Source organism: Triticum dicoccoides, chromosome 2B (genome assembly GCF_002162155.2).
Source record: "Triticum dicoccoides isolate Atlit2015 ecotype Zavitan chromosome 2B, WEW_v2.0, whole genome shotgun sequence".
In the NCBI taxonomy this organism is placed as follows: domain Eukaryota; kingdom Viridiplantae; phylum Streptophyta; class Magnoliopsida; order Poales; family Poaceae; genus Triticum; species Triticum dicoccoides.
Genome location: NC_041383.1, coordinates 448,690,069 through 448,711,513, shown reverse-complemented (window position 1 = coordinate 448,711,513; position 21,445 = coordinate 448,690,069). Strand labels below are relative to the sequence as shown.

The window sequence follows — 21,445 nt, the reverse complement described above, 5'->3', positions numbered from 1 at the left end:
CAAGCATGCAAAGAGTATATGAGCAGCGAAAGTAAAGCATGCAACTTGCAAGAATGTAAAGGGAAGGGTTTTGGAGGATTCAAATGCACTTGGAGACATGGATGTTTTTGGCGTGGTTCCGATAGGTGGTGCTATCGTACATCCACGTTGGTGGAGACTTCAACCCACAAAGGGTAACGGTTGCGCGAGTCCACGGAGTGCTCTACCCACGAAGGGTCCACGAAGAAGCAACCTTGTCTATCCCACCATGGCCGTCGCCCACGAAGGACTTGCCTCACTAGCGGTAGATCTTCACGAAGTAGGCAATCTCCTTGCCCTTACAAACTCCTTGGTTCAACTCCACAATCTTGTCGGAGGCTCCCAAGTGACACCCAATCTAGGAGACACCACTCTCCAAGAAGTAACAAATGGTGCGTTGATGATGAACTCCTTGATCTTGTGCTTCAAATGATAGTCTCCCCAACACTCAACTCTCTCTCATGGGATTTGGATCTGGTGGAAAGAAGATTTGAGTGGAAAGAAACTTGGGGAAGGCTGGAGATGAAGATTCATATGGTAGGAATTGAATATCTTGGCCTCAACACATGAGTAGGTAGTTCTCTCTCAGAAATGGTAAGTTGGAAGTGTAGGTTCGTTCTGATGGCTCTCTCCAAGAATGAAGAGGAGGTGGAGGGCTACATATAGCCTCCACACAAAATCTAACCATTACACACAACTTGCCAAACTCGGTGGGACCGAATTGATAAACTCGGTCGGACCGATTTAGCAAATCTAGTGAACGTTAGGATTTTCGGTGGGACCGACATGCAACTCGGTAGGACCGATATGGTTAGGGTTAGGGCATAACATAATCTTGATGAGACCGATTACACAAACTCGGTGGGACCGATTTTGGTAATTAGCTAACCAGAGAGTTGGTCAGGCAAACTCGGTGGGACCGATTACTCAAACTCGGTGGGACCGATTTTGGTAATAAGTTAACCAGAGAGTTTGCATTGTAATCTCAGTAGTATCGATTGCTCAAACTAGGTGAAACCGATTTTGGTAATGGACATACACAGACATATTACAATCCCATCTCGGTGAGACTGAGATCCCTATTGGTGAGACCGATGTGCCTAGGGTTTGTGGCAGTGGCTAAGACATCTGAACTCGGTGACGCCGGATAGAAAGAATCGGTGTGGCCGAGTTTGACTTTAGGTTTAGGTCATATGTGTGGAAGTGGGAAAGTAGTTGAGGGTTTTGGAGCATATCACTAAGCATTGTGGAGCAAGAAACTCATTAAGCAACACCTCATCCCTTCTTGATAGTATTGGCTTTTCCTATAGACTCAATGTGATCTTGGATCACTAAAATGTAAAATGAAGAGTCTTGAGCTTGAATCTTGAGCCAATCCTTTGTCCTTAGCATCTTGAAGGAGTTCCCACATCCTTTAGTCCATGCCACTCCATTGTTGAACTTATCTGAAACATACTAGATAAAAGTGTTAGTCCAACAAGAGATATGTTGACATCAATTACCAAAACCACCTAGGGAGCACTTGTGCTTTCAGTATCCCATGCAAGACATACATCAAGTGTTCTCAAATCCTTAAAGACTCAATCCGATAAGATAACTTCAAAGGGAAAACTCAATCCATTACAAGAAAGTAGAGGGGGAGAAACATCATATGATCCGACTATAATAGCAAAGCTCGCGATACATCAAGATCGTGACAAATCAAGAACACGAGAGAGAGAGAGAGAGAGAGAGATCAAACACATAGCTACTCGTACATACCCTCAGCCCTGAGGGTGAACTACTCCCTCCTCGTCATGGAGAGTGTCGGGATGATGAAGATGGCCACCGGTGATGGACCCCACCCCCTCCGGCAGGGTGCCGGAACAGGGTCCCGATTGGTTTTTCGTGGCTACAGAGGCTTGCAGCGGCGGAACTTCTGATCTAGGTTATTTTCTGGAGGTTTTTGTATTTATAGGAGAGGTTGGCGTCGAGAACAAGTTAGGGGGACCCATGGGGAGTCCACGAGGCATAGGGGCGAGCCTCCCACCCTCGTGGGCCCCACGAGACTCCTCTCTGATAAATTTTTGTTCCAATATTTTTTATATTTTTCAGAAAAAATCTCCGCTGATTTTCAGCGCATTCCAAGACCTTTTATTTCTGCACAAAAACAACACCACAGTAGTTCTGCTGAAGACAGCGTCAGTCCGGGTTAGTCCTAACCAAATCATACCAAAATCATGTAGAAATATTATAAACATGGCATGAATACATAAAAATTATAGAAACGTTGGAGACATATCAGCATCCCGAGCTTAATTCCTGCTCGTCCTCAAGTAGGTAAATGATAAAAACAGAATTTTTGATGTGGAATGCTACATAACATATTTATCAATGTAATCTTCTTTATTGTGGCAAGAATATACAAATCCATAAGATTCAAAACAAAAATTTAATATTGACATAAAAACAATAATACTTCAAGCATACTAACAAGGCAAATATGTCTTCTCAAAATAACATGGCCAAAGAAAGCTATCCCTACAAAATCATATAGTCTAGCTATGCTCTATCTTCATCACACAAAATATTTAAATCATGCACAACCCCGGTTTCAGCCAAGCAATTGTTTCATACTTTAATATTCTCAAACCTTTTCAACTTTCACGGAATACATGAGCGTGAGCCATGGATATAGCACTATAGGTGGAATAGAATAGTGGTTGTGGAGAAGACAAAAAAGGAGAAGATAGTCTCACATCAACTAGGCCTATCAACAGGCTATGGAGATGCCCATCAATAGATATCAATGTGAGTGAGTAGGGATTGCCATGCAACGGATGCACTAGAGCTATAAGTGTATGAAAGCTCAAAAAGAAACTAAGTGGGTGTGCATCCAGCTTGCTTGCTCACGAAGACCTAGGGCACTTTTGAGGAAGCCCATCATTGGAATATACAAGCCAAGTTCTATAATGAAAAATTCCCACTAGTATATGAAAGTGACAACATAGGAGACTCTCTATCATGAAGATCATGGTGCTACTTTGAAGCATAAGTGTGGAAAAAGGATAGTAGCATTGCCCCTTGTCTCTTTTTCTCTCATTTTTTTGTTTTTTTTGTCCTTCTCTTTTTTTTGGCCTCTTTTTTTCTTTTCTTTATTTATTTATTTTTCATCCGGAGTCCCATCCCGACTTGTGGGGGAATCATAGTCTCCATCATCCTTTCCTCACTGGGACAATGCTCTAATAATGAAGATCGTCACACTTTTATTTACTTACAACTCAACAATTACAACTCGATATTTAGAACAAAATATGACTCTATATGAATGCCTCCGGTGGTGTAACGGGATGTGCAATGAATCAAGAGTGACATGTATGAAAGAATTATGAATGGTAGCTTTGCCACAAATACAATGTCAACTACATGATCATGCAAAGCAATATGACAATGATGAAGCGTGTCATAATAAACGGAACGGTGGAAAGTTGCATGGCAATATATCTCGGAATGTCTATGGAAATGCCATAATAGGTAGGTATGGTGGCTGTTTTGAGGAAGGTATATGGTGGGTGTATGGTACCGGTGAAAGTTGCGACACAAGAGAGGCTAGCAATGGTGGAAAGGTGAGAGTGCGTATAATCCATGAACTCAACATTAGTCATAAAGAACTCACATGCCTATTGCTAAAATCTACAAGTCATCAAAACCAAGCCCTACGCGCATGCTCCTAGGGGAAGGGTTGGTAGGAGTTAACCATCATGCGATCCCGACCTCCACTCATAAGGAAGATAATCAATAAATAAATCATGCTCTAACTTCATCACATAACGGGTCACCATATGTGCATGCTACGGGAATCACAAACTTTAACACAAGTATCTCTCAAATTCACAACTACTCCACTAGCATGACTCTAATATCAGCATCTTCATATCTCAAAACAATCATAAGGAATCAAACTTCTCTTAGTATTCAATGCACTTTATATGAAAGTTTTTATTATATCCCTCTTGGATGCCTATCATATTAGGACTAGTTTTATAACCAAATCAAATTACCATGCTGTTCTAAAAGACTCTCAAAATAGTATAATTCAAGCTTGAGAGTTCAACAATTTCTTCAAAATAAAACCACCGTCGTGCTCTAAAAATATATAAGTGAAGCACTAGAGCAAATGACAAACTACTCCAAAAGATATAAGTGAAGATCAATGAGTAGTCAAATAATTATGCAACTATGTGAAGACTCTATAACATTTAAGAATTTCAGATCTTGGGATATTATTCAAACAGCAAGCAAGGCAAAATAAAACAAAATGACACTCCAAGCAAAACACATATCATGTGGTGAATAAAAATATAGCTCCAAGTAAAGTTACCGATGAACGAAGACGAAGGAGGGGATGCCATCCGGGGCATCCCCAAGCTTAGGCTCTTGGTTGTCCGTGAATATTACCTTGGGGTGCCTTGGGAATCCCCAAGCTTAGGCTCTTGCCACTCCTTATTCCATAATCCATCGAATCTTTACCCAAAACTTGAAAACTTCACAACACAAAACTCAACAGAAAACACGTAAGCTTCATTAGTATAAGAAAATAAATCACCACTTTTGGTACTGTTGTGAACTCATTCTAAATTCATATTGGTGTAATATATTCTGTATTCCAACTTCTCTATGGTTCATACCCTCCGATACTACTCATAGATTCATCAAAATAAGCAAACAACACGTAGAAACCAGAATCTGTCAAAAACAGAACAATTTGTAGTAATCTGTAACTATCGAATACTTATGTAACTCCAGAAATTCTGAAATAAATTTGTGCACGTGAGGACTTTGTCTATTAATCTTATTCAAAAAGAATCAAATTAAAATCACTCTTCTTTTAAAAATGACAATTATTCTCGTGAGCGTAAAGTTTCTGTTTTTTACAGCAAGATCGCATTAACTTTCACCCAAGTCTTCCCAAAGGTTCTACTTGGAACTTTATTAAAACAAAAGCTATAAAACATGATTACTATAGTATCTTAATCATGTGGACACACAAAAACAGTATGGGTATTTTGGGTTGTCTCCCAACAAGCGCTTTTCTTCAATGCCTTTCTAGCTAGGAATGATGATTTCAACGATGCTCACATAAAAGATAAGAATTGAAACATAATGGGAGCATCATGAAGAATATGACTAGCATATTTAAGTCTAACCCACTTCCTATGCCTAGGGATTTTTTGAGCAAACAACTTATGGGAACACGAATCAACTAGCATAGGAAAGCAAACAAGCATAACTTCAAGATTTTCAACACATAAAGAGGAAACTTGATATTATTGCAATTCCTACAAGCATATGTTACTCCCTCATAATAATTTTCAGTAGCATCATGAATGAATTCAAAAATATAACTATCACATAAAGCACTCTTTTCATGATGCATAAGCATAGAATTTTTATTACTTTCCACATAAGCAAATTTCTTCTCATGAATAGTTGTGGGAGCAAACTCAACAAAATAACTATCATGTGAGACTTTATTCACATAATCAATTTGAGCATTAAAATCATGATGACAAGTTTCATGGATATCATTACTCTTTATAGCATACGTTTCATGACAATAATCATCATAGATAGGATGCATGTTTTCATCATAATAAATTTGCTCATCAAAACTTGGGGGAGAAAAAAATATCATCTTAATCAATCATAGCATCCCCACGCTTGTGGCTTTGCATATCATTAGAATCAAGGATATTCAAGGAATTCATACTAACAACATTGCAATCATGCTCATCATTCAAAGATTTAGTGCCAAACATTTTAATGCATTCTTCTTCTAACACTTTGGCACAATTATTAGAATCCTAATTTTCACGAAAGACATTAAAAAGATGAAGCATATGAGGCAACCTCAATTCCATTTTTTTCTAGTTTTCTTTTTAAAACTAAACTAGTGATAAAACAAGAAACTAAAAGATTCAATTGCAAGATCTAAAGATATACCTTCAAGCACTAACCTCCCCGGCAACGGCGCCAGAAAAGAGCTTGATGTCTACTACGCGACCTTCTTCTTGTAGACATTGTTGGGCCTCCAAGTGCAGAGGTTTGTAGGACAGTAGAAAATTTCCCTCAAGTGGATGACCTAAGGTTTATCAATTCGTGGGAGGCGTAGGATGAAGATGGTCTCTCTCAAACAACCCTGCAACCAAATAACAAAGAGTCTCTTGTGTCCCCAGCACACCCAATACAATGGTAATTGTATAGGTGCACTAGTTCTGCGAAGAGATGGTGATACAAGTGCAATATGGATGGTAGATATAGGTTTTTGTAATCTGAAAATATAAAAACAGCAAGGTAACTAATGATAAAAGTGAGCACAAACGGTATTTCAATGCTTCGACACAAGGCCTAGGGTTCATACTTTCACTAGTGCAAGTTCTCTCAACAATAATAACATAATTGGATCATATAACTATCCCTCAACATGCAACAAAGAGTCACTCCAAAGTCACTAATAGCGGAGAACAAACGAAGAGATTATTATAGGGTACGAAACCACCTCAAAGTTATTCTTTCCGATCAATCCATTGGGTTATTCCTATAAGTGTCACAAATAGCCCTAGAGTTTGTAGCAAAATAACACCTTAAGACACAAATCAACCAAAACCCTAATGTCACCTAGATACTCCAATGTCACCTCAAGTATCCGTGGTTATGATTATACGATATGCATCACACAATCTCAGATTCATCTATTCAACCAACACAAAGAACTTCAAAGAGTGCCCCAAAGTTTCTACCGAAGAGTCAAGAAGAAAACGTATGCCAACCCCTATGCATAGATTCCCAAGGTCACGAAACTCGCAAGTTGATCACCAAAACATACATCAAGTGAATCGATAGAATACCCCATTGTCACCACGGGTATCCCACGCAAGACATACATCAAGTGTTCTCAAATCCTTAAAGACTCAATCCAATAAGATAACTTCAAAGGGAAAACTCAATCCATTACAAGAGAGTAGAGGGGGAGAAACATCATATGAACCAACTATAATAGCAAAGCTCGCCATACATCAAGATCGTGCCAAATCAAGAACACGAGAGAGAGAGAGAGAGAGAGAGAGAGAGATCAAACACATAGCTACTGGTACATACCCTCATCCCCGAGGGTGAACTACTCCCTCCTCATCATGGAGAGCGCCGGGATGATGAAGATGGCCACCGGTGATGGATCCCCCCTCCGGCAGGGTGCCAGAACAGGGTCCTGATTGGTTTTTCGTGGCTATAGAGGCTTGCGGCAGCGGAACTCCCGATCTAGGTTATTTTCTGGAGGTTTCTGTATATATAGGAGAGGTTGGCGTCGAGAACAAGTTAGGGGTACCCACGGGGAGTCCACGAGGCACAGGGGCGCGCCCAGGGGGGTGTGCATGCCCCCACCCTAGTGGGCCCCATGGGACTCCTCTCCGATAACTTTTTGTTTTAGTATTTTTTATATTTTCCAGGAAAAATCTCTGTTGATTTTCAGCGCATTCCGAGAACTTTTATTTCTGCACAAAAACAACACCACGGTAGTTCTGCTTAAGACAAAGTTAGTACGGGTTAGTTCTAACCAAATCATACCAAAATCATGTAGAAATATTATAAACATGGCATGAATACATCAAAAATTATAGATACGTTGGAGACGTATCAGCCTGGTAGGCGCGCTTGAGGGAGCACACCACATCCTTTTCGTCGTAGGCGACCGTGATAATACCGCCACTTCCTGGCATCTTGAGGACACTGTAGCCATGGTGCTTCGCCGCCATGAACTTGGCGAGGGACGGATACCCGAGAATGGCATTGTACTATAGGCGGATGTGGGCGACGTCAAAGTCGATGAGCTCGGTGTGGTAGTTGTCGCACTTGCCGAAGGTACGGGGAGGTGGATTTGCCCTATGGGAACGGTGGAGCCATCGGTCACCCCTGAGAAAGGCTTGGTAGACAGAAGCTGGTCGTAGGGCACTTGAAGCGTCTCAAACGTCTCGATGGAAAGAACGTTGAGTCCCGCACCGCCATCGATGAGGGTCTTGGTGATGAGGATGTTGCTGATGGTTGGCGTGCAGAGCATCGGGAGCGCGCCAACGGTGGCTGAGCACTTGAGCTGGTCCATGGAGTCAAATGTGATGGCGTGCTTGGAACACCTGAGGGGATGAGATGCCTCAAGCTTGGGAAGGGCCGCGTTCACCTCACGAGCGAACCGCTTGAAGTTGCGATGAGAGGCGGGAGCCTGAATGCCACCCGGGATGCAAGCAATCGCATGAGGCTCTTGGAAGCCCCCGGCCCCATCATCTTAGTGGTTGTCGTTGTTTTGCCTCGACGACAACGGTAGCGGAGGGAGGCCGACATTGCCGTGGGGACAGTCCTCGCGAGGCTGGTCTCGCCAGGGGCCATCACGAGGCTGGCCCTGCCAGCGGTCCTCACGAGGTTGATCGTGCCAGTCCTGGTGGGGGTCGCGGTTGTCCCAGCAGCCTCCATCGCGACCTCCTTCATGATCGTAGCCGCGGTCGCCGCGCTCGGGACGGTGGCCAAGGCGCCCGTCGTGGATTCCCTTGAGCTCCTGGCAGTCGTTGGTGTTGTGGTTGTGGACGTTGTGGAAGACGTTGAACGGGCGGTTACCCCTGGGAGGCTCATCATGGTCATAGTCGCACTTCATCTCGGGTTCTGCGTCTAGCACGACGGGGCCCTTACGCTTCACTTCCTTAGCCTTGGCCTTCTTGTCTTCAGGATCGACCTCCGGAAGCTCCAGCAGGGAGAGGCGACCTTCCTCTGCCCTCGCGCACCAGGCTGCCATGTTGAACATCTCCAGAGCCGAACACAGGTCCTCGTGTATGGAGAGCTCCTCCTTCATGTTGACGTCCCGAACGCTATCAGAGAACGCCGAGATGATGGCCTCGTCCGACACCTTCGGGATGTTAAGGCGAACGTTCGTGAAGCGTTGTATGTACTTGTGCAAAGTCTCGCCCGGCTGCTGCCTTATGCACCGCAGGTCGCCTGCTGCAGGAGCGCGGTCGCGAGTGCCCTGGAAGTTGGCGATGAAGTGCTCGCGTAGCTCACCCCAGGAGGAGATCGACCCCACCGGGAGGTTCAGGAGCCAAGAACAAGCGCCATCCTTGAAGGCCATTGGGGAACCAATTCGCCATGACCTTGTCATTGTCGTTTGTCGCCTTGATGCTCATCTCGTAGAGCTGAAGAAATTCCACGGGGTCAGGAGTGCCGTCGTAGCATGGAGGCAGATCCGCCTTGAACTTGCTGGGCCAAACGACGCGGCGCGGCTCTGGGTTGAAAGCACGACAGCCTGCCACATTCACAGGGGTCGGTCGCATGGGAGGAGCTTGGTCTTTGCTCCCGCGTGCTACCGCCTCTGGTGGCACGTGGTCTTGACGCGGCGGCGCTGGAAGCGCGCGCGCATCGGCCTGCGGCTGCTGCACCACCTAGCAGCTTTCTTCATCACGCGTCGGTGCCCTGCACAGCAGGTCACGTTGGGGTGCCTCACGCCTAGGCTCGGGGTCCGCGCCGTGCAGAGGAGGAGGAGGAGGAGGAGGTGCATCGTGAGCCACGTCGCCCGCCAGGGACGGCGGAGGACGAGGCGAACAGGACTGTGCAGGGGCCTCACCGGCGGCGTTGACGAGCTCGGCGATGCAGCCGAGCTAGTCGTCGTAGAGGTCGTTGGGCAGACGCTAACGCAGAAGCTCACGTGCCATGAGCAGTACAGCCTACGCATTTGCCGGCCCGCGACGAGCATGAGCAGACGACGCCATGGCTGGAGTGGGTGATGGAGTTGCATGCGGTACGTCCGTCGCGCCGCACGGACGGTGGCAACGATGAATCCTGTTGTTGGCGAGCAGCAGGGTCAGTGGCGACGTTAGCCACCGGGGAGGCAGAGCGGCGAGGAGCGCAGTTGCCCACGGGTGCCGTCTGAGCGACGTGAGCGGCTCGGCGCTCGGCACGAACACGGCGAGTGTCGGTCATAGAAGGGACGGAACGGCAGCGGAGCGAACGATGGAAGGGAAGCTTCGACACGCCCCTACCTGGCGCGCCAAATGTGGGATTCAGGGCTCCGCAGACCCAAGCAAGGTTCGAACTCTGGGGCGTGTGCGAAGAACTCAACCTATCCAGCCAACCAGCCGTCGCCCTAGGGCCTAGCTCGATTCACACGAACAAGGAAGAAGAAGAACACGACACTTTACCCAGGTTCGGGCCACCTTGCGGTGTAAGACCCTACTCCTGCTTTGTGGTGGATTGGCCTCACGAGGGGCTGTGGATGAACAGATACAAGGGATGAACAACCTCGCGAGGGTTGTTCTGGTGAGGGTGGAAAGTGTCCCCTCTATGGTGGTGGCTAACCTATACTTATAGTGGCCTCGGTCCTCTTCCCCCAAAACGTAGGCGGGAAGGGATCCCACAGTGGCCAATTTGAAAGGGGAAAAGTAGTACATCTTATCCTGACGAAAGGTGGTCTTCGCCTGCAAAGCTTCTGGCCATGACGCAGAGGTGGGCTCGGTGATGACATCCATCATGACGTCCTGATGGTCTTGGTCTTGTTGCACTGGAACGAAAACCTTTGCCAGATTCCTCGAGAACCCACGCCTATCCTTGCCTCCTTAGCACCAAAGAGAAAACTGCCTTCTCTGCACCCGATGGCGCCCGCCTGCCTTGGTCGTCATGGCTTGCGTCATCGCAACCTCATGAGGTTGGGCACCTGTATAGAAATCTCCGCTCCCCAGGAGGCCGCCTGGGAAGGACGCTCCCTCAGGAGGTCTTGGCATTGTCCGCCTCGCGAGGGTCTTGTCTTGATAGTCTTGTAGGTGGGTCGTACCAGGGCGTCGATGAAGCCACGCCGCGGGCCACAGGTAGGCAAGTCTGGGTACCCTGGTTCCCAGGATGCCCACAACAACATTTTGTGAGAGGGTGGGATAGGTCTAGAGGAGTTGGAGATATGTGTGTATGTGGATGTAGCTCGTACAAATGTCCGCATCTCTTACGAGCTTCCTTGTAAGTATGTGTTGCTTCCTTCTATAAAAAAATATGATACGTCATTGACGTACTTTTGAAAAAAATGGCGTTTGGCGGCACCATGCCTACCATGGGTGTCGATTGAGTCATTTTCGTTTTGTTGGTTTTCGGTGGTTCAGCCACGTTCCTCCCAGAAACGTGCAACCCTTATACATATTATTTCTCTCTTTTTCGTCTATATAAAAAGGCTATGCTTCTGCCCGTTTCTCGAAGAATATTATTGTTGAACCGAACCAAAGGTGTTTGATTGGTTGGGATTTGTTTTCAATATATTCAGTACCGAACTATAGCACAATTGACTTGTATCCTTGATGAGCAGTTGAGTGAGTGAGTATATATACAAGCTGTGAACCCTTCCTCTCAACACTTGAGAATGATGCAAATAGTCCTAAAAAAATTCAGAATTCTGACAACGTTAACAAATATAAAAAATCACCGTGCTACGAAAAATTGAAGACAAGTCAGAGACAAAAAGTCGCGTAGCTTCATACGTAGAGAGGGGATACATCTGTTGGGGGAGTGGGGAAGCATATGCATTTCTTTCTCAACGCCTCCTAAAGTTGGAGATGGACGTCCCTTGCCTCACCCCACCAGCCTCCTATTAAATCCTCGCTTGAGTGAGAGAACGTCCTTCACACAATCCTACCTACAGAAAAAATAAATTGAACGGGACCTGGCTGGCCGGCGACTTGATTGGACAAGATCGAAGCAACAGGTCTAGAAGAGCCAATCGTCTGAAAGGAACATCTATACAAGAAGAAGAGGAAGAAAAAAAAAAGGCAATGTGATTACTGATTAGAGATGTATGGGTGGTGGAAGGCAGTAGGGACTATATAAGACATGGCACTAAGCTAGCTCTAAGCACCTTTCTTAATCAGTGGAGCCATGATTATATTAGTAGGTCTACATGGAGCAAACCCACAAAACATAGGGTATAGCTTGTCCACCAATCAATTAAAATTTAGAACTCCTCCATTATAGACCTCCCTCCGAATTTTAATCAGAAAACTAGTGGAACTGCTCGCAATAATTATAAAAAAAAATGAGTTGTACCAACGCAAAACAACCAATAATACTATGTATATCTATCTGATATCTCTTTACGCGACTGGTGCGTAATCTGCTCCACTAAAATAGAAAGAAAGACCTCGCCTTCACCTTGAATCATTGCTTAATTTTGTTTGAACTGAATTATTGCTTAATTATGCGGCTAATTTTTTCCCTTCGTTAGGAAAGCAAGGTGAGCAGCAGATTTAAGCATATCCACAGGGAAGTTACCCAAACAAGCTAGAACTAGTTTTGCTACAATTTCAGTTGTGCAAGAAAGGTATACCTAAAACGAAAAGTATTTCTAGGGATGAGCTTCCAGCTCAAAAGCGGCCGGTACCGCAACTTGACTGATACAGAGGATACACGCCACTTTGCACATAGGTACATCTGCGTTTTTCCGTTGCACCTAGCCCATGCTGTTTTCTGTTTGTTTTTTTTGCATCGATAATTTTGAAGTGATCCTTAGTAAAGTAATCTTGCTTTTTTTCGCTTGTCCAAAAAAAATCGTGTTTCTTTTTCTTTGCAGGGTAAAGCAATCTTGCTTTGAGGGTTCGCTAATTGAAAGAAAGGATGATACCGTGTAGCGTCTTGTCAAACGCAATCATAACCTCCTCTTCTCCAAGAAAAGAAGTTTAGGGTTTCTTTGCCTCCCAACGGCACCATCGTCGGTCCGCCTCGTCTTCGTTGGCCCTAGGACCACAATGGACCCCGCTCTTGTCCGAGGGAGGGATCTTGCTCCGTTTAGGTGTTTTTATAAGTTTGTTTAGGGTTTGTGTCACGCTCACAAAAGATGAGGCAATGGCGGCTTCGTAAAGATGGAATTGAGTTCTCCTTGCCTAGCTCCCATTCCAGTGATGCACATCCTCGGAGGACGTGTGGAGATGTGTCACCGGTAGATCTCGCAGGATTCAGCCGGTGTTGGTCTTTGATGGATTTGTTTGAATCCAATCTTTGTCCATCTTCGTTCGTATGTCTACAGATTGAATTCTTTCGATCTATGCTTCTCATCATTGGCGGCGGTTATTGTTCTAGTGCGTTGGTCTTGTGGGGCCTTAACGCAACGACTTTCTAACTGTCCACTACAACAAGTTTGGCCCAACTCCAGTGGTGGCGGGTGGAGGGCAATGGGATGACGGCGGTGCATCTTCGGCTCGCTTGAATGCTTGTACTTGTCTCTAGGTGGTCTACGAACATGGCTGTAATTTTTGTTCTGGCATATCATAAATAGATCGAAGTTTTCTTGAAAAAAAAAATCCTGCTTTAGCAAACCTGGAAGTGCATGCACCCGCAATGGAGCCGATTTATCTGTCTCGATCTTAGTAGGGTCATTGGCCAAAATCTCGAAAGAGAGAAGGCCACATATCCTCTTACCCAAAGGCCAAGCGGCAACCCGGTGGTAGGACTAGGTAGGACTGGGGGATAGTGAAGATGTACTGATAACAACAGATGATAGATTTATTATTATTATTTTTGAGAAAGATGATGATAGATTGATAGGGACTAGAAATGGTTCGAAGAGGCTATTTTTCTCAAGTTGTACGCGGATAACGTGAGGCCTTAGGCGACACGAGTAAGATAGAAAATTTTAGACTGCCGAAGATGCACCAATACGATCGATTTATTAAGCTACAGTGAAACAATTGTGTGGTACTCCCATGAGCGTATCGCAGCGGCCCTTACAAGTATTTTCATCACATAAAAAAAAGCAGAGGATCCGAATTTCCGGCCAGAGCAGAAAACGAAAAAGGCACAGGAATGAATATCACAACAGTACTAGTCTATCCCACCCTACCCTACCCTCTACTAGTACTAGTATTGCTGAAAACCGGAACGGGAACAATAGGTGCCCGCCCCCCTATTCCCACCCGCACTGCTCCATGATGGAATTGCCCTCCATTAATCCTCCTCTAATCATTCCAACCACTCTTCCTTTTTCCTCCCTCCCTGGAGAATCCTCCCCGTAATCCCCCACTTAATCGCCATTAGTTTACACCTAATTAAGACCACTCTCTCCTAATCCGCGGCTTAAGGGTTAAGACACACACCCTTCTCCTCCCTCCGTTGGTTTGCTTGCCACACCTCCCTTCCCTCCACACTTGTTAGTTCGCCGTTGCACCGGCCCGCTCCGAGAGGGGACGAGGTCGCCGTGCGTGCGGCGGCATGTCTAGCGCCGGTGATCCCGGCGGCGGGATCGCAGGGCCTGGGCGCGCGGCGCGGCTGCCGCGGTGGACGCGGCAGGAGATACTGGTCCTCATCGAGGGGAAGCGGGTGGTGGAGGTACGCGGGCGCGGCAGGGGCAGGGGAGCAGCGGGCGGAGCGGCCGCGGAGCCGACCAAGTGGGCGGCTGTGGCGGAGTACTGCCGGCGGCACGGCGTGGAGCGGGGCCCCGTGCAGTGCCGGAAGCGGTGGAGCAACCTCGCCGGCGACTACAAGAAGATCAGGGAGTGGGAGCGCTCGCTGCCGTCCTTGGCGGGGAAGGAGGTATCCTTCTGGGCCATGCGGAACGACGCGCGGCGGGAGAGGAGGCTCCCGGGCTTCTTCGACCGCGAGGTGTACGACATAATCGAGGGCCGTGGCAGCGGCGGCGGCGGCATCCGCGACAGTGGCAGTAATGCGGCCGTGGCGCTCGCGGAGACTGGGGAGGAGGAGGGCAAGGAGAAGCTGGTGTTCGACAGTGGCCGCGCGTCCGCGGCCGGGGACGACGGGCTGTTTTCGTCCTCATCGTCGTCCGAGGAAGAGGACGAGGAAACGTCCACGCCAGCGCCTGCGCCTGCGCCTGCGCCGGTGCCGGTTCTGCCGGCGGCTCCATATCCGCCTCCATCTCAGGTGCCCACGGTGGTGGCCGTCGCCGTGCCCGTGCCTGTACCCGGTGAGCGCGCCGCTCCCTTCTTGCATGCGAAGAATGTGTGCTTTTTGAATTGATGGTGCAGTTGAGCCGCTGGTTTGTTGCTGATTCTTGGCGGTAAAAGCGTGAGCTTCATCGGTACTACAGTACAAAATTTCGCCCTTTTTTTCTTGTGCAAATTTGGTCTTGGAGGTGTGACCTTTTCTGCATCGAAGAATTTGATTTGGTTCTTGATGTGTTCTTCTGATACACAAAAGATACGCATTTAGGGGCATGTTGAACAAAAAAAAAGGTTTTGCCGCGTGATAATTTGACCTGCACAACACTTGCTGCTATTATCCTTTCCAGGATGCTTAATGATTCTTCAATTTGGGGTGACAACTATGCCAGCTTTATACTGCTGAATGTAGGAGCTGCTCTGCTGTTGTGTCGATTAATCAGTTTTGTTTCTGTCGACGGGTTTGACATCCATTCAAACGGAAATTTTGGTTCCTTATTTTTTTCTTGTTAGTTATTCGATGATACTGGGCAGGGCATCTGAATTAACTATTCTTTCTGATTCCTGGAGTTACATGTGTGATTGCTTAGACTCTTTTAATACTGTCATAGTCTGGTTGGTTGCTTGGCTGAAATAGTTTTGCTTCTTGTGGTGTTGGTCGCAGAGAAGAAGACCGAGGCACCTACGCAAGGGAGCTCAGAGCAAGGTAAAAAAGAACTGAATTTTACATGGTTCCTATTCAAACATTTTAGATTTTCCCTTCCATACTTTTGCGCTAGTTTCTTACGGTCCTCGTTTTGGACCTGTTCCCACTTATAACAGAATATATATTTCCCACTGGTTTCATCCGACAAAAAAAAATCTTATAAACATTAAATATTTAAAGTTTTGTATCAGTCCTACTTTCTAAAATCCGAAAATATACTAAAATCATCACAGAAATTTCTCAAGTAAGAATATTAAAGGCTACCCGTGTCATTCAACCCTGCTAGATGGTGAATGCTATTGCTATTTTTTTTTCTCAAAGATGCCTCAGTTTCATTAAGAAGAAAGTTCAATAGACCAAAATTACATATCATTTCTTCTTTTGTAAGAAAAACTGACCGCAGGCAGCAAACACAGATGTTCAGCCTGTTTTCAGTAGACAATATAGTGAATACTTTGGCAGTTAACAAGTACACAAAGCGCGCTTAAGAAGCGATAGTTTTGAACCTGAATTTATAAAAGAAAATGAACCAAATCGTGCTGAAAGTATCTTCGGCATCAAATCCACCAGGTTTGAGATGTTCACAGGAGCATGTCAGTTTCAGGCAGCTATAATTCATAATTGTTTGCCACACTGTAACGTTTCAGGCAGCGCTAATTCAGAAACATTGCCCATGATGTTAATCTGTTGACCAGGGTCCTTTTCTAGCTACTTCTAGTGATTAATAAACTATATTATGGTCAATCCACTTGGAATTTTATTGCGAAAATTGACCAGCCTCATTTTCAGTTGAAGTCTTGCACAGATTCTGAAATGACCAAAAGTATTCATGGTATTCACTCTATTCACTTCACTGACAATCTAGCATGACTCTAGTCTCTTCCTTTGCTTATAAACTAGCTGGTACCTCATTTTTACATGTCGATTTTTTAGTTATTCTTATCATCACTACCTCTGCCCACTAATTTAAGCCGTTTGGCAGTTCAGATTGAACTGCCAAATCGTCTTACATTAGTGAACAGATGATGTAACATGCAACTCACAAAGAAATCAAAAGCATAAGAACACAGAGCCCAGAATTTTAGATTCGCTTATGAGAGTTGAGAAGAAACGAGAGTTATTATACTTACCTTATTTCAGCAAGATGAAGTTCTCCCAAATCAACAAATACAACGCCTAAATTTAAGCATGATGTGCAAGCAGTGCAAGACAAACAACAGCGCTACCTAACAATCCAAATTTTTAACAGCAGGGACATCCAAAGGCAAGCAACAAGAAGAAATTAGAATTACCGATGAGCCGCCACTACCGCAGGGTGGGCAGAAGAGGCAGCGCAGCGATGATGCCCCAGGAGAAACCGCTGACCTGCAGGGCAAGCTTGTTGAGATTCTAGACCGGAGCAGCCGGATGGTGGCGGCGCAGCTGGAGGCGCAGAACATCAACTGCCAACTGGATAGGGAGCAGAGGAAGGACCAAGTGAGCAGCTTGCTAGGTGTGCTTGGCAAGGTGGCTGATGCCCTCTACAGAATTGCTGACAAGCTGTAGTTTGCCGCTGTAAACGTCTTGAGCAAAGTAAATAATTACTGCAAATAAGAAGGGAAATAGCATGAAATTATAAGAATGTACAGATTGGTAGAGTATCTCGGCATTCGGTTTTTCTTGTAGACTGGTTCTGAAATTTAGTCAGAAACCTGAAGGAGATGGCCTGTTTTCCTCATGGGAGATGCAAAAGCTTGATAACATTTGTTGTACATCAAAAGGGCACAACCTTGTGTATTCTGGTGAATCTGAATCCAGGGGAGGAATCTTGGTGCTTAATTGTGGACTGCAGGGATGTTCTGTCCCTCTTCAAGTTGATTCTTCAATGCAAAGTAGAACATTATGTTTGTCACGAAACTATAAAATAAAGGGAAGCAAAAGATGGTTCAGCATACACTGCTCGTCACTGTAATCTACTGAATTCTAGGAGTGCAACTGCATCAACCACAGCTACCAGTACAAGAAATTCAAACGTGAATTAACAACTATAAATAAAACCGTAATTAACAACAGCTGGTCAGCTCGGATCACAAAACCGAGGCATAGGTACAACAAAATATCCACTAAACACATGTAGCATCATCGAGAACTTTTAAACTTGTAAATCTTCTTAAACATGCATTGACAAAGGGCTCCAGAATATCAGCTTTACTCATCATCTGCTCTACTTGACCTGTAACGCCGGGAGTTCATCTTAGAGTTGGTCTGCATCAGTGCTGGTGGTGGTGGTGATGCTTTAGGGTCATCTTCATCCATCTCACATTGGTCAGTTCCGTCAGAGGCTACTGCTGCTGCTGCACTAATGAGAGATGGGTTTGCACCACTAAATCTGGGGCCCTCATCCACCACCATGGCATCAACTGACTTCTTCCTAGGGATGAATGTGACTGAACTAGGAATCTCAGCAGGTGTCTCAGGCTGCATCTTGTTGGGATCTGATCTGCCTAACAGATTGTGCAAGTCTGCAAGAGCTCTCCCGTTAGATTCGTCAGTACTCTCTGGTGTCTCCAGAGTGTAACATGTGTACTTTGAAGGGTTCCTAACATAGTCAGGAACCCCAGATGGCGTGGAGGAGTTGCCCTTTGTTGTGACCACATCCATGGACTGAGGAACCATGGGAGAATCTTCATCATGTTCAAGAAGCTCCACTGGTTGTTCTTTAACATCGGCATTAAACCTCACACGTTTCCTTGGTTTTGAATCGGCTTGCTCCTCCTTCCTCTTCAGTATAGGTTTCACGCTGATATCCTGAGCTCTCATTGCTTGCATTCCAGCAGTTGGACACTCCTTGGTTTGAGTTGGAGAATGAAGGCCAATTTTAACCGAACCATTGTCTTCTCTGAGCCTTGCAGATGCTGCATCAAGATCTGCCCGAGGATCCTTAGATAAACCGCAGATCTCATCAATGGTATCATCAAGGAGGTCAGGCACTACAGTATTGATGCTCATATTAATGCCCTCATCCATGATTTCACTCATGTACACACGTTCTGCAGCATCTTCTTTACCAAATGCTGCTCTATCATATTTGTCCTCCTCTTCCTGAAAGATAACACACCCAATCAGAACAAGGTGCAAATAGATAGGTATGCCAAATACAAAAGCAAAAGCTCCTTACCTGCATTTAGTATCAGATTTAGATAATTTTAGCGTTTTCATGTTAAAGTCATCTTATATAAGTCTACAAACAGTCTGGTTTGCTTTATGATTTATCTTAGTACTAGTAATTAGCAAAAGCAGACGGCCTTCAAAAGAAATGAACAGTCCTTAAGGTTCCATTGGAACTGTGGAATAGACTCTTATCATCCCCTGCGGCATTTCCCTTGAGAAAGACCCCATTACAAAAATCAAAAGCGAAAATCACAACAAGCAAACAACATGAAGTGAGCAAATTGATGACAACGATACTCCAATCCCCCATACTTAGCACTTTTTCTATCCCGCTAGGTGACTGGAGATCAATACACTCTACAGATGAAACGTTTCTTCAGCAAGCAGTAGGGTATGAGTAGCAAATGAAGAAGCCAAATCGGCCTTACTATCTTGATCAATGCCCTAATTTCCACAAGCAATACAGCATCGAATAGCAAATGGCCAAATCAAATAAAATCGAAAGTTATTTTTCTCTCACCTCCCGATCCAGAGTCGGGTCAAGGCCGATCGAAACCCTAACCTCCTCTTCCTCGTCCTGCTCCTCCTTCCTATGGTCCTCGCCCCTCACATCCTCCTCATCCTCGTCATCATCTTCGGGGTCGTCCTCAAAGTCCTGCTTGGACCGCCGCCTCCGGCCGCGGAGGCACCCGTTGGCATCGTAGAACGCGGACGAGCACGGCGTGTCGGCGCGCTCGGCCGCGGCGCGCTCCTCCTCCTCGTCGCGCGCCTCCGACGGGCGCGCCCAGCGCTGGCGCTCAACATCTCCGGCGGCGACGGACCAGGAAGCTGCCGGGAAGGAGGAGCTCGGGACGTCGCCGAAGAGACGCGACCCGAAGAGGCGCTTCACCCGCTCCTCGAACCCCTCCCCGGCTCCGCCGCCGCCTCCTCCTCCGCCCCCCTCGGCCGCCATGGATCGGACGCGAGGCAGCGAACCAATCTTACAGAAGCTTCTCGAAAGTTCCTCTCGGCCCGGCCGTGCGCTGTGGGTTTGAGATGGGGGTTTGCTTCGAGTCTGAGAGGCTTGCGAGGTTTGAAGTTGAAGACGGCAACTCGCGGTCGATAATCGTTTCCGGCTTGGGCTTGGGCCCGGGCTATGGTGTCGGTAACCAAACGGGCTAGAACGTCACATGCACAGTTAATACTCCTATTTTCTAGAAAAGCAAAAAAGAAGCCCTAGAAAAAAGCAAAAAAGTACAGTAGTATAGTAGTATTACTTTTCCTCCTCAAAAAATTACCCCTGATGAACTCTAAAAGAGGATAAACCAGCCCCTAAACTTTGCCGTATCAGATCAATCAGCCCCTATACTTTGCCATATGGGATCAATCAGTAATCAGCTCAGGTTTTGCACATGATTGCAGATGGGTTTGGATGTAAAGGCATTTCCAACATCGACCCTTAAACCATCTACTTATAACCGGACCGCGCTATTCGGATATTTTTTTTTCATACCGGAGACAAAGTGAGGAGTTTTGCCGGCGCCCGGACCACTGCACGCACGTTCCTGACTACCCAGGCCCATAAAAAAAACCACGCCCGCGCGCGTTCCGGCCCGGCGCCAACTGTCCTCATTCATGCCGCTGGAGAGCGGCCGCTCCTCATTGACGCCGGTGCAAAACGGCCGCGAGCTCTTATTGTCGGCATTGAAGCGGTGCGCTGGCCGAGACAGTGTCGCCCGCTGCACGCCCGACTAAACACGTCTCCTCGCCACATTCAAACGGCCATAGACTGCCCGCCTTCCTCCATTAAACCCGTGTGTGTGCCGAGAAATCTACTCCGACCACACGTCCGTTCGTGAGCCACCCGTCATGGAACACAACGCCGGTTGGCTCCGGTCGTCGGCCCACTATTTAAACAGCGTCAGACGCCGGGCAAAAATCGCACCACACTCCACTCCCATATCCTTCTTGCACCATTTTCTCCACAATATCCATGGCATCCGACAAGCAGGGAGAGGAGTTCTCCGGCATAAAATCCGGTTGGATGGCCCGTCGAGACCGCAGGATACAAGGCAAGGAACTCTCTGCTCCATCACCCTCGACGCTCCAGGCTGCTGCAGGCCAGCTTGTGGATGCAGAAGGTCCAAGCCGCTCCATCGTTCAACAATTCGCCACTCCAAGCCAGCTCGTCGACGAGTGGCAGGTTGCTCCAGGCCGACACGTGGGGGAGCATGGCGGCACAGGCATTGTGGTTGTCATGGACAACATCGTGTCGTACCGCTCCTCCCGTGTCTGCAACCGCTCCATTCGTCGTCAATATACGCATAACCACGCCCTGCCGGCGGAGAAAGAAGTCGGCTTCGCAGAGATGGACGAAATGATGGCCAGCACGTCTGCACCCGCCGCCATCATCGAGGAGAAGTAGAACATGGGTGAAAGCACAAGTGCTCCATGGGTGATTTTGGTAATTAATGTCAACACATCTTTTGTTGGACTAATAGTTTTATCTAGTATGTTTCAGATAAGTTCAATAGTGGAGTGGCAAGGACAAGAGGGTGTGGAATTCCTTCAAAATGCTAAGGACAATGATTGCCAAAAGCTCAAGACTCTTCATTTTTGTTTAAGTGATCTAATATAACACTGAGTCCATAGGGAAGCCAAT

The 21,445-nt window shown here is 46.4% G+C and overlaps 2 protein-coding genes across 3 annotated transcripts; one reads left to right on the top strand and one right to left on the bottom strand.

Moving 5' to 3' along the window:
• Positions 1 to 13,914: 13,914 nt before the first annotated feature.
• On the top strand, positions 13,915 to 17,472 carry LOC119364137 (trihelix transcription factor ASR3-like). 2 transcript variants are annotated; one of them, XM_037629554.1, is made up of 3 exons: positions 13,915 to 14,974; positions 15,613 to 15,654; positions 16,907 to 17,472. In XM_037629554.1, exons 1-3 carry the CDS (start codon positions 14,266 to 14,268, stop codon positions 17,197 to 17,199), a joined length of 1,044 nt encoding a protein of 347 aa, XP_037485451.1. In that variant the 5' UTR covers positions 13,915 to 14,265; the 3' UTR covers positions 17,200 to 17,472. The 2 variants fall into 2 exon arrangements, with proteins under 2 accessions (XP_037485451.1, XP_037485450.1); XM_037629553.1 differs by having other exon boundaries at positions 13,916 to 14,974; positions 16,904 to 17,472.
• A 178-nt stretch (positions 17,473 to 17,650) lies between these two features.
• On the bottom strand, positions 17,651 to 19,905 carry LOC119364135 (histone-lysine N-methyltransferase SETD1B-like). Its single transcript, XM_037629552.1, has 2 exons — positions 19,325 to 19,905; positions 17,651 to 18,735 (listed from the first exon to the last, which is right to left on the bottom strand). Exons 1-2 carry the CDS (start codon positions 19,754 to 19,756, stop codon positions 17,842 to 17,844), a joined length of 1,326 nt encoding a protein of 441 aa, XP_037485449.1. The 5' UTR covers positions 19,757 to 19,905; the 3' UTR covers positions 17,651 to 17,841.
• Between the last annotated feature and the right edge of the window lie 1,540 nt (positions 19,906 to 21,445).

Bases quoted from the DNA above. Each gene is read 5' to 3' on its own strand.
- LOC119364135 (XM_037629552.1), bottom strand. From the start codon at position 19,756: ATGGCGGCCGAGGGGGGCGGAGGAGGAGGCGGCGGCGGAGCCGGGGAG. The intron at 18,736-19,324 runs GTGAGAGAAAAA...GTTATCTTTCAG, and splicing joins ACCCGACTCTGGATCGGGAG to GAAGAGGAGGACAAATATGA.
- LOC119364137 (XM_037629553.1), top strand. From the start codon at position 14,266: ATGTCTAGCGCCGGTGATCCCGGCGGCGGGATCGCAGGGCCTGGGCGC. The intron at 14,975-15,612 runs GTGAGCGCGCCG...TGTTGGTCGCAG, and splicing joins CGTGCCCGTGCCTGTACCCG to AGAAGAAGACCGAGGCACCT. The intron at 15,655-16,903 runs GTAAAAAAGAAC...AATTTTTAACAG, and splicing joins GCAAGGGAGCTCAGAGCAAG to CAGGGACATCCAAAGGCAAG.